Genomic DNA, 13,496 nt, shown 5'->3' on the forward strand with positions numbered 1-13,496 from the left:
TTTGAGAACCAGTTACTTGTACTTTAAGTGAGTGCTGTGTTTGGAACATAATTTCAGGCACATTCTTCTTTTACATATGGAGTGTTTCCTTTTGGGTATTCTATATATTTTCATAACATAAGCATCCAGTGTGTAGAATACTATCTTGCCAAAAGTACTTTTTTTCTTTTTGAATATCAAACATATCTATACATGTAGAATTCAGTTAACTTACCTCTCCAACTAGTGTAGCAGAGAGAGATTTTAGTTCTTCTCTAAGACTTGACAGCTGATTGTTGGATAAGCCTTTTGGATTTTCCAGCTGAATGTCAGGCGGGCTGATAGTGATAAACATATGTAAAAAGGGGATTTATATGTATCACATGACAATACTTTCTGTGATGATCAGGAAGATGTGAACATGTAATCAGCCAGTCCTGACTTTCAGGCAACAGACTTAAGTACTTCAATAATTACTTAACACTAGTAACAGTCATGTTTACACAAAGTTACAAGTTGCATATTTCATTTGTACATGGATGGGAAAATAGTGAAGCTGCATTAGTATCGTACAAGGTGTTCAAAAGACGTTTTCAAGCAAAAACTAGTTAGATACATTTTGAAACACATTAAGATAATTCAATCTCAATGCCAGTCATCTCAAATGGGTTTTCACCCACAGGTGTGAAAGATATTCAGTCTTTCTCTTTAACTAGTTGATTATGAGAAGAATATGAAAGCAACAGGGTGAAAAACTTTAAGTATGTTAAAAAATATTATAAAATCATAAGTCACTATGTAACACTGAAAAAACTTGACTTCAGGACTGCAAACATAATTTTGGTGAAGAAGAGTTTCAAGTCTCTGGTTTCAATCCTTACACATCTGGGTAGTTGTCGGAACACTTGACGATGAGATCCACCTGAGCATATGCTGGTCTGTCAATTCCCCCCATGCTTTCTTGGGGTCGCAGTGTAAGTTTGATTTCTGGTGGACGTCGGACCTGAGAAAGATTTGGACTGTAGGCACAACAACTACATGAAAAGATTATCTATCTAAACGGTGAAAGTACTCCTTGTCGGATGTCTTCCACATTAGCACAGAATGTTTACATTCATTTTTCATATTACATTTGTGATGAACCTCACAACATCTTCTTGTTTAATTAAGTTCAAATATCATAATGGACTCAATTACATAAAATTGCACAGTAAATATCACTTCACACACACGACATTTTGCTTGGTCAAAAATATTTCATACTAGATACGTTTCTCGGTTCTAAACATCACTTGACAACTGATGTTTTCCAAGACAATGATCAGTGGATATTTCTAAAAGGGAGCTTAAACTTATTATGAAATAATAGATAAAGAAATGGAATGTATGCCATGCTGGCTTTACTAAAATGGTGTAAGAATTCATGTAGTACCTTGTTCTTGCTCAGGAAATACAAGAATAGTGATACTTGTCTTGTAAAAAGGGATGTATAATAACAATATGCAGGATCACAACATCACCATATGATCAACAGGCCAATTACTCGAAGGCACATCATTCATCTAACCGTGAATTCAATGAGGGACTCCTAAATAATGGATATCAAACTAGCTGCCTCACATAGGTCCTCAAACACTGTTTACAAATTATTTATGATTATACATGTACAACCAAATATTTTTTTGAAGCAGTTTAACTTATGGGAAAGCCAAAGGAATTCAATTTTTTGGCCATTTCTTATAACTCTTTTAGATAAGAGCTATTGCTGCTTCAGTTATTAAGTTCACATACATGATAAAAACTATTAAAAAAATATAAAAATTAGAAGAATGACCATTTATTGCACAATTATGCATATAAACAGTCACATATGTGACGCCTCACAACTCTTTACATTTCATATCTGTTCTTCAGCAGACTTCATGACTTGATTTTGCAAAATCCATATTTTTGTTGCTGTTGCGACAATGACAATTTGATTTGAAGTTAAAAAGTGACAACACATTTAATGTAAAATTCTTGTCTATATGTCTCTGCTGATGCAATGATACAAATCATACAAACCAAAGTAGTCTACATGAAGACATAAATACAAAGAAATACACATGAAAGTTTCTTAAGAGCAAATGCTGAAATTGCCCTTATCATTTTTTCCTATATATAAGAATCAAGATGATACACTCTGCAAAAAAGCAGAGACTGCAAGGTTAAAGAGAAAAAATAATCTTCAGTTAAAAAGATTAATGATAACTAAAAACATCAACGAAAAGAAAAGAAGTTACCCATCAAATGTCAGTTGAACAGACAAAGGAAAAGTCACTAAAACAATCATAATCCATTGTGGTCAATGGGTGATGCTTTTTTGAAAAAACAGCATTGTTTCCCTTACTCATAGTGGCTTTCATGGTAATGAGGTTTGTACTTAATGTGGCTTTAGGTATTTTTCAATTGTGGTTTTCCTGGGCGGACACCCTGACATGAATGATAACCATCTAACAGTGGCATTATACCTCTACTTTGCCTGATTACACAATTAATTAACTACCACTGTAATTAGCTTATCCTTTAATCATGATAACTCCTCCCATACTTAATTCAGCCAGTGCCAAACCACACAGTACACTGGCCAATTTGAAAAGTAAAATTACTGGTATTTGGTTCTCAAAGATGAAGACGAGTTGTGCATGTAGACTAAAGTTATACCTTTTTGGGTGACTAACGTGACTATGTTAACACTGTCAATGGTCATCCAAATCAAATTGTTTTTTATTTATTGACAGGGGCATCTGGGGTTAATGCACGTAGAACGTGACAGTGCTATGGCATCAGTGTTGTATGATTCAAAAGCAGTGAGTATGCGGGTAACAGGTCCTTGTTTCTATATCTTTATCTTGAGTTCATTAATCTGACACGCAAACGCTGTCAGAACTGGTAATTTACTTTAGGGATTTAAAATTTATTACCTCCACAACATGAAAGTAGACTTGGAAATGGGATATAATGGGATATATGCAAATTCCAATACCTTCCACGCATCCTGTTCTCTGAGATCACTGGCATCATCCATAAAAATCGACAAGAGTGCTTGGATTTCATCCTCCTGTCTTTCTGACAGGGACTGGCTAGCCATCGTCGCCGCCTGACACTAAACGAGTCTTCACAACAGCTTCTTTCTTTCTCGTTTTCTTCTCTTAAGTTGCATAGCTTGCACTCTTCGAATTGTCACTCAACACTTTCGTAAAATAGTAACTGACAGCCACGTCTACATAAACTTGTGATAATCAAACCCCAAACTTGCGGAGTTTACAGGTGGCGCTGCAGTCACTTCCGGTAGCTACGGAGTACAAAATGTACGCAACAACGAGTGGATGCTAAAAGAAAGAAATTCTTCACGCACGATCTCGAAACTTTTCACTGTGTATTCTACAATTTGTACGTTATTTTCAGACTTCAGATAGCAGGGAAAAGAAGAGAGTGTCATGTCCGTGTTTACAAAGATAATGCTAAAATGGTATTGTTTTCAGCATGTTGTATGTGAGTGAGTGAGTTTAGTTTTACGCCGCACTCAGCAATATTACAGCTATATGACGGCGGCCTGTAAATAATCGAGTCTGGACCAGACAATCCAGTGATCAACAACATGAGCATCGATCTGCGCAATCGGGAACCGATGACATGCGTCAACCAAGTCAGCGAGCCTGACCACCCGATCCCGTTAGTCGCCTCTTACGACAAGCTGAGTCGCCTTTTATGGCAAGCATGGGTTGCTGAAGGCCTATTCTACCCCGGGACCTTCACGGGTCTCATGTTGTATGTAGATCTTTAAAGTCACAGTACGTTGATACTAGGGTAGATACGATATATCAAGTGGACGCTATATGTATCTAAGCAAATACAAGGGCAGTACTTCGTCAGCCTCACAGTCCTTGAACCACATTATTTTCCCTACAGCCTAGCCTTCCCCGCAGTGCTAAAGGAATCTGAGGTCTCCTTTTCAATTTATAACAGTTTTTTTGTTACTAACAAAATCACATCTATTCAGAGACAAAGCATTAGTCTAGGAAAGTACATTATGGGCGCGATCATAGAAAACGTGCGCCAGTCAATTAATGAACACAAGATTAATATATAATATATAATTACGTAATATGTGGAAATTATATATTTCAATAAAAAATGTTATTGTCTTTGACTGCATGGCCCCACATGCTTTCCCCGAGGATCACCTGTAGCTGTTAAAAAGAGGTCTTGCTTTTTTCGAGCTTAAGATGTCGTCGGTGCAGATACTACAGACATGTACTCTTTTTACGTCTCTGTACACAGAAATGTACCCAAGAAAAGGTCAAAATACAGAAAAGTACTCGGGTATCCTAAACGGGGAGGAAACCGCGTGCGCATATGTTCAGCGTTCCCGTTCAGTCGTACAGTATTGTACATGGTGAAATATTCGTTACTGCTTGGACCCGTGAAGGTCCGAGGTAGAATAGGCCTTCATCAACCTATGCTTGTCGTAAGAAGCGACCAAAGGAATCGGGTGGTCAGACTCGATGACTTGGTTGACACATGTCAGCAGTTCCCAGTTAAGCGGATCGATGCTCATGTTGTTGATCACCGGATTGTCTGGTCCAGACTCGATTATTTACAGACCGCCGCCATAGAGCTGGAATGTTGCTAAGTGCGGCGTAAAATTAGACTCACTCGTTACTGCGTGTGGTCACTTCTTATATAACGCCATCAAATGCATCTAATACAACGGGTCCAACTAAGAAAACGACACAATGTAGAATAGAATCGTCCTCGGGTAGACATCTGTAGTACCAGTGACGACAGCGGCCCCTTCAGCTTTGTATGATTGTTACGTACCTAATAGTTCTTGTCCTGCAAGAAGCTATACTGAATACCATAAAAGAAGAGGGATGCAACAATGTAGATGAGTCATATATATTTTACATAACGTCTTATGTCGAACAAACCGTGAACTGTGTGTAAAAAAGTCCATGCAAGACTGGAATATGTGGCAAGTCCCGATCACCACATTTCTTGGAAACGAAGGAAGTATCTGAACTCCTTTCTATTAACTTTTTATTGTTATGATAGAGGACGCTTTTTCTGTAAACTATGTAAACTATACTAGACTATATACTGGACTATAGATGTTAGTCTGATAATGTCTCTGTATGCTTATACTTAATCAGAACCGTGAAGATCCTGGGTAGAAAAGGTCTTCAGCAGCCCTTGCTTGCCACAAAAGGCGACTATACTTGTCGTAAGAGGCGACTAACGGGATCGGGTGGTCAAGCTCGCTGACTTGGTTGACACATGTCAGCAGTTCCCAGTTGCGCATGTCGATGCTCATGCTGTTGGTCACTGGATTGTCTATTCCAAACTCGATTATTATCAGACCGTCGCCATATATCATGAAACCTTCCGAGCGGGCACTCACGCACTCACTTATACTTAATCACTATATTCGTATGTAATATGCTCTCTAATAAGGGTGTTCCAACCAGAGAGTAGTGTCTTTATTCAGTCTTTGTGGGAACTTGTCCAATTGTGACGTTTGTTTAGAAGATACTAGTATTTTATCCAGTCTTAGATTTGTTGACTCTTATTCGGCTGACAGTAGACGTACACACGCCATTTTATTCAGACTTAGATGTTTAAATATTTATTCAGTCGACAGTAGATGTGTGAAAGAGTATATCTAGTCTTAAGGGAGAGAGTGTTTTATAGATGTGAACTATATTATGAGGAGCACTACGTTTCAGAGTTTAATCCTTACTCTTTCATCAGGAGAATGAATGAATAAGAATATACCCGAAACGTTAAATTGTGTTTCTCATAATAAAGACTTTGGCATCCTCAAAAATTATTTTAAAATATTTAGTCTTAAATTAATGCATGTTTAATCAGGGCTTAATCTGCACACACCCATATGACCCCCTCCCGCTAGATACATAGCGACACTCACTCACTCAAACATCGATCCCCCTTAAAATTCCTCTCTCAAATGTTAGGACGCACACAAGCACATACATGGACATGTTTATACACTTAATACCCTAAATGTAACAGTATCGGAGTGTAGGACATGCACCGATATCAACTATGTTGCTTGGATCGGAAGTCCACTGAACTGAAAAATAGCATTATTCAACTAAGTCTACATCTTGACGTGAAGTTTCTTTTATCTTAAAGCGCACAATAGTTGGGGGAAATTGGTTTTTATTCATTTTCCGACGGAATTGTACGACGGGTTCAAGCTAAGTTTACGAACGACATAAAACAAGAAAAGACAAAACTGAGTTTTGTCAGCGTTAGATAAAGCCTTGCCTGAACAACAAAAATCCTTGGTCATCGTAGCGCAGATGGAATAACCTCGCTCGATTTGGGAAACAATTGATGCGATGACCACACCGGTTACCTCCCCTGCGCATAACGTAGATGTACTTATGCCTTCATGTGTGTGTACTTATTTAGGTTGAAAGTCCTAGAAAAGTTGAGGCGGGGGCGCATAAAGCTCTGTGAACGAGAACCAGAGCATAGCTCAGCGGTTTACCGCTGGTTAGATTCCCGTGTCACAGGAAGGTTTACCACCAGTATTCACTCGTCAGACTTGATCACTATCGGTCGGTTTGTCAAGAGAAGACAAACCATGGTCGCGCAAGCCTCCTATAAGTTAACTTGAAGAAGCCTAACCCCAAGCTTGATTCAGTTCACACTGCCGACCCAGGCTACGAAATCAGGCTCTACGAGCAGCGTTTGACAGTCCCACAAAGAAAATTCTCTCCCAGACTGGTTGCGGAAAACGTCAGCTTGACAGGGTCAAGTCATGTGAGCTCTGGCCACGGATCGTCTGAGAAGGTATAAAGTACTATCTTATATGTGTGCATATGAGTGTGCCTCTATATATAATCTATATTTGACTCTGACATAGCTAGTCCGCATGACCCACAATGACCTAGAGTCTAAGATATCTAAAAGAACAACACCCTTGAGATATGCGACAGGCTGGTATGTCCCTACACCGTGTAATGTGTTGCTTTCTGTTGTTGCTCGTTAATAACAGTAAACGGGTAGTTTGTTCAACACCAGACATTTCGTAGCCATACGGCCTTTGTCAAGCAATAAGCGTTGGCGAATATCGCAATGTGTGTCTTGTCATTGAGACGGAGTCCTGGACCAGTCCGGTCAACGAAGCGTGAAACCACATCGAGGGGTCAGGTCATTTAAATGTGCAGTGGTAGGACTGGCTAGTTCGGCCCATTGTCTACATCACCTGACTTTTACCGCGAAGTTTACCTGTAATTCAAGTGTGACAACTAATTAGCAAATACAGAGACGTTTGGGGTCTTTGATACGGTAACCGAATTATTTAGTACAGGTTTCGTCTGTGTACATCAAACGATTCTGATTTATCTACCCGCGAGAAGGTTCATCTACTGACTTGAATGGGACGAACCAATGGGTTAGGCACGGCGTGTTTATTATTGCTAACTTGTAAACATCATCTCCACTCCTCGCCAAATTAAAATTATCGGGATGTTGTTGCCGTGTGGGTAGGTGTCCGCACACATACAAAAAGTGCATCCACCATGTGAAAGCCTACAGGATATTTTTGTTTATTCCCTTTTCCACGAAAGGAAACGACCGGGGCACAGCAACGCCTGTGGTATAATTGAAGCCTGTGCAGTGAATTCACGTTAACAAACTTGGATGTAATTTGAAGATAATTAATTATTTTTAAGACCCTGTCGGTTTACAAACATATATTCGAAGCAGCTGCAGAAGATCATTTTGTGACTGTGCTAATTATGATGAAAAGCTTTCCAGCTCTCAGAATTCAAAGTTGTGTTATGGTGTGCAGTATTATTTTGTACAATGTAAATATGAAGGTTCATTCTGAAATTCGATCAAATATACATGTAACCATAGTGACTGAATCTTTTACTGAGAGGTATGATTTAATATGTGGTTTTAAATAATTGATTACACAATCTGGAGAAGTAACAAATGCATTACAATAAACAGGAATGTTTGGTTACATTTGCCAGTGATGTCGGTCCTTGTGTTAGGGTGAAGCATATGCGCAGTGAACCAGGCAAATGCACTAACGTTCATAGGGCTCCTGTATGATATATAGCTGTCAAAACGTGTGGAAAACAACGACGACGACAACAACGACGACGACGATGATGATAAATATGACCATCAGTCCACGTGTCCATATATGATACCACATCGTATTAACCTTCAATATCGTATTGCATTGGCAGGGTATCATTTAACCTAAGCTACATGCCTTTTGTTCGCGAAGTCATTGTGACATGATGATGATGATGATGATGATGATTATTATTATTATTATTATGATGAGCAGGGGCAATAACTGTGTGTATATTATACAAAGCGGAATGTTGTGGTGAAACTTTGTACGAAAGTTAACACCCATAGATAGTATGGGTCTTAGTTACATATGCATCTTGGTGAATACTCAACATTTTCCAATGTCTTTGTGTTTGGGTGGAAGGCTGGGGGTCATGGTGCATATACGTATGTACATGCACATCTCTGTGTGTGGAAGTCCTGAAAAATGTGTAATGAAAAAAAAAGAAATGCTCGGCCCTCGAAGATTAATCTGGCGTATTTTGAAGCAGTTACTGAAAACAACATCCCCTCTATGACGCACAAAAACCAGCTTTTGAATCTACCTATAACCAGTCAGTCCTATCTATAACTGCCTATATCCATCAACTATGCTGGCCTAGATGTATTGATAGTGTGATACCACGCCAGTCTCGGTATACATAGAGCCCAAACACTATTTCCTGTTTATTATTAGTTTGTGTTTGGTATACCTGCAAATTTACATACATGCCTGGTCTACATTACAACCTCTGTATGTGTCAATGAAGTGCTAGTAGTTGTAGCAGTACTCTTAACCGTAGGTTAGTGTCCCCGATATGTAGTCACTACATATATTCGTCTGTATGACTGGGGTTAACATGTGAACACACCACCCTGTCTTGGTGCCCGTCGCCTACCCTCTACACTTCAGTGTGATTGTTATTTTACATGTTAATTTATGGTACTCTTCATATATCATTGTATCTAAATGGTCAATAAATTGATTTGGGCAATGTCATATACTCAGACATCAGTGTACACACGTTAGAAATTATCACCAGCTCGCCACCCCGACATATTGGCTAATTTCTACTCTAGGTAAAATATACGGTCATGCGTACAACTCAAACGTAACTCACGTTTAGTCCTGTATCTTTGTTTCAACCATATTTATCAAGTCAGCAGGTATAGTAAAGGACCATTAAGCGAATAATTAATTTAAAACCTTGACTTGGTTTTCCACTATAGGTAAAGATTCTGTATAAGTACATGGGTTATGGACACAGCGATCACAATGCTGCCTACATGTACTGAGCCAGGTGTGCGGGTCATGAAAGGAGCGGTGAAGGGGGAGTTCAGGTGGAACGCCCACAACTGATGTGTACAGTTACTTCCTTAGCCGGGGGTCCAGGGGTTTCAAAGCTCACCACCAGGACATCCTGTCCTGTTGTGTAATTCGAACGGAAAATACTTAGTTCGTGGAAAAGTTTCATGTGGGAATTGTCATTGTTGGGATGCATTCGGAGAATGCAGGTGTTACTGAAGCAATGAGCCAGGTGATGTGTGTGTGTGTGTGTGTGTGTGTGTGTGTGTGTGTGTGTGTGTGTGTGTGTGTGTGTGTGTGTGTGTGTGTGTGCTCTCGTCACTTTCTCCCCTGTGTGTGTGAGAGGGATATAGATAGAGAGGATTCATTTGTGCAGGTTTCATTCAGAGTAATCATACTGTTTGGTTTTTTTTGCATTCCAATATTATTGTATGTCATTGAATACCTCCATAGTTTTATGCTCTCATATAAATGCCACGTTTTGTGTTTGTGTGTGTAAATCTGTGCTGTAGTTTAATGAGAAATTAACACTATGCCTTTGTTTCATCTAGGAACCATGTGTGGTTCATGACCAGTTTAAAAAAGACCACACGACTGTGGATGTGCAGAATTGCTGCCCGTAAGCTTGTCAGGACCCTATGATTGGTTCGAAACCCAGACTCTCGATGTTACTGCTCCTTGGTTAGACCAGGGAGACTGTAATATAATACGTGTGTGTTGTAGGTTATCCCTGTTTAACACCGTGTACGACAGCTTCACCAAAGTTGTAAAACTGACAACTTGTCAGGAAATATAAGCGTTTATCAAGCGCACAAATTTGCTGAAGAATCTCTATAGGCGTTCGACTAAGCGAAGACTACCTGTTATCTTTTTGTTTTAAAAATACTCTTCCATCGGTGATTATTATTCGTGGTTTGTGCCATACTATTACTCGTGTGACACTCATGAATCAAACGTCAGAGAGGGATCGTCAGTTTTCATAATTCTTAGAACAAAAGGCATATGAATCAAGGAATAACCTCCCTTGTCTTGCATTATACATACAATCCGGACAAATCCAGACAGAATATTCCGGACTAAGTCGGTGTTTCAGGTGCACACACTCCTTGTGTGTTATTTTGCTGGCAGATTAGTAGTTTTCATAAAAGTGGTAAACATGTTCTGCACCACTTGGGCTTCCCCCAAAGCAACTTGTTCCTAGTCGAAATATTTCTTTCTGTTTTGCTGTTAGAAAGATAGCCATTGCCTCAAGTAGGAAGAGAAAGTCGAAGATCTGGTACTACGTTTGTTTTTAAACAATGTAAAAAAAAACCAAAAAAAAAAAAAATAAGCCACAACGCCACAGTTGTATGCCTAGAGTCTGTCGAAATTTGTTTCTATTTGTAACTGCTTTCCATGGAAAGTTGTACCCTATCATAACAATGAGCAAGTCCATTGCACTCATTAGAAATGATCCATGTTCATAAAAAACGCGTTTTCCTTGGGACAAATATCAGTTCAGGTGCACCATTTTATTGTTTACGTCGTCTAGACAGCATTGTTCACTTGAACATCACTGTGCCGTACAAAATTCATTCTAGAAATAATTTGACAGTTGTGATTTTTTTAAGGCAGCAGTCTTGGTCATTGCATTTTTCTAAATGCGAGCTCAGAATAATTAACTTGGCAATGGGTTATTAAGCATTTTTTACGAAATGAATGTGATAATACTTGCGAAACATGTCATTAAATCATACTATACCTTCGAGAGAATACAGAAGCTTGGGTACAAATACAGGCTCCTTTTCACTAACATCCTTCCTTCACTCATACAAGTGTAAAAGTACATGGCCGGTCACCCTCTTTGTCGGTATTGCTATTAAAGGCACATTTGTACAATGTGCACACCTGCAAATGTCATTTGATGATGGAAGGGAGACACTGGCAACATTAAGCAGTGAATGTACTTGTACGTAACTGTTTTTCCTTATCGAAATATTTACTGAGACATACAATTTTATCATGGAACGTAGAAGGGTAATTCCTCAGTTAAATATGAGTTAAAGAAATCCTGGGTATATATTTCATATCTTGAATCTAATCCTAATGCACAGGCATCAACGTCAAAGTGTTAAAGGCAGAAGTACAATGTAATCTTGAGTTGAGAAGTTTCATTCCAATCTTCTTAAACATGGAATATAACGTGATATACATCAGTGGTGTTGATGGTTCTGTACTGCTGGGTTGGCCATTATGTGAGAAGGTCTTCGTCTTTCGAATACAACCTCAGACACATCCAGGACAACAAACCTGACCTTGTCGTGCTTTTTAATGAAACATTTATGATACGAAATGTGACCCATAATAATTATTATTGAAAACAACAAACGCTGTGAGCCCATAATAATTATTATTGAAAACAACAAACGCTGTGAGCCCATAATAATTATTATTGAAAACAACAAACGCTGTGAGCCCATAATAATTATTATTGAAAACAACAAACGCTGTGAGCCCATAATAATTATTATTGAAAACAACAAACGCTGTGAGCCCATAATAATTATTATTGAAAACAACAAACGCTGTGAGCCCATAATAATTATTATTGAAAACAACAAACGCTGTGAGCCCATAATAATTATTATTGAAAACAACAAACGCTGTGAGCCCATAATAATTATTATTGAAAGCAACAAACGCTGTGAGCCCATAATAATTATTACACAATTAATAATACAATTTACAGAAAATGCACTCTCGTAACAATATTTACATCAATGAATTTTCTGACTCACGTGTGACTGATAGATCCAGGCACAATATAGCATGTATGCCTCAGATTTGCCTGTGCTTTGGTACCTCCCAGTCTCCAGTCTTACTTTGGGAGAGTAAGCTGGGTTGACCAGGGCTGCGAGTGAGTGAGTGAGTTTAGTTTTATTCCACTTTCTTGCAATATTCCAACAATGTCACGACGGGGGACACCAGAAATGGGCTTCAGACGTTGTAACCGTGTGAGTATTGAACCCAGGTCTTCGGCATGACGAGCGAACTCTACCCAACCCCCTATCTGAGCTGCCTGTAAAGAGGGCAAGGAACTTCAGAAGATGATAAGCTTAACCAGCCTGCCTCTGTCAGGATAAACATAAATATATGTAATTAATAACGGTTTGATAATAGTAATTATAATCCGCCTTTTAAAAACAACGTAACAACAGCTCCAGAACCCCCAAACAGTTATTGTTATCCACATTTCACCAGAGGAGAATACTGGGCGTCTAGACACAAAATAACCCCTTTATCTCCAGGCTGTATACACAAGAGGGAAGGGCTTTATTCGTTGAACGCTTTTAGGTCCCTCACTTTCACAAAGTACAATCGTTCATAATCCGCCGGTGTCAATTGCGAGCAAGTCCCTGCATATTGAAATACACACGAAAAGAAGGTTGAACCTGTTGCCTCATACCTGTAGTCTCGTCACAGGTGAGTGGTCATGTTCACTGATGCACGTCTTCAGTGACAAGACCACAGTCGACTGTTAGAAACCTGTAGGATCGGTCGCACTTTTTTCATGAAACTGCACTGAACTTGGGAATAACCTAAATCTTTATAGTGTCTCTCAAAAGTACCGGACTTTTAAGTAAATACTTGCTACACCGGACGAGCAGTGTCGTGCACGATGATGTGAACACGGTATTTACCTGCATATTTTAGATGATGCATTGATGTATTTCTTCGCGGGTGTCCAGAGCAGATAGGTCCTTTGTTACCCATGCTTGATTTAACGCTGACTAAAAGTGTAGGGTTTGGGCCATGCGTGACCAGGCTGAATGTGTGTCACCGTGCCTCGATGGCATGGACGTTGTCCATCATGGTGTGAACCACTGGTCAGCTTGGACCAAGCACAGTGTCGCCTCACTACTCAAAAAAGTGAAGGAACACCTGATTTTTCACTGTTTAGTCAATCTGTCACCTGTTTTATAAGCGGTTATATTTTGTGAATATACAATACCATATAGAAAGTGGTCACATATGTAGCATATGTTATATGTGGAATTACACTTTCTTGGTAAAGTACAGAGTCTAT

The 13,496-nt window shown here is 39.2% G+C and overlaps 2 protein-coding genes across 2 annotated transcripts in view; one reads left to right on the forward strand and one right to left on the reverse strand.

Moving 5' to 3' along the window:
• Positions 1-3,302, reverse strand: part of LOC137293840 (eIF-2-alpha kinase GCN2-like) — a 38,960-nt gene extending 35,658 nt beyond the window's left edge. The window contains exons 1-3 of the mRNA XM_067824608.1: positions 3,005-3,302; positions 861-982; positions 215-317 (exon numbers count right to left, since the gene is read on the reverse strand). Coding sequence (XP_067680709.1) covers positions 215-317; positions 861-982; positions 3,005-3,109 — 330 coding nt within the window. The 5' untranslated portion in view covers positions 3,110-3,302. The remainder of the gene's footprint in view (positions 1-214; positions 318-860; positions 983-3,004) is intronic.
• Positions 3,303-6,485: 3,183 nt separating this feature from the next.
• The window catches only part of LOC137294044 (orexin receptor type 2-like), a 29,366-nt gene continuing 22,355 nt past the window's right edge, over positions 6,486-13,496 (forward strand). Inside the window, exon 1 of the mRNA XM_067824970.1 lies at positions 6,486-6,843. The gene's annotated coding sequence lies outside the window, so the exon portion shown is untranslated. The remainder of the gene's footprint in view (positions 6,844-13,496) is intronic.

The sequence above is a fragment of the Haliotis asinina genome, chromosome 8 (genome assembly GCF_037392515.1).
Source record: "Haliotis asinina isolate JCU_RB_2024 chromosome 8, JCU_Hal_asi_v2, whole genome shotgun sequence".
Taxonomy (NCBI): domain Eukaryota; kingdom Metazoa; phylum Mollusca; class Gastropoda; order Lepetellida; family Haliotidae; genus Haliotis; species Haliotis asinina.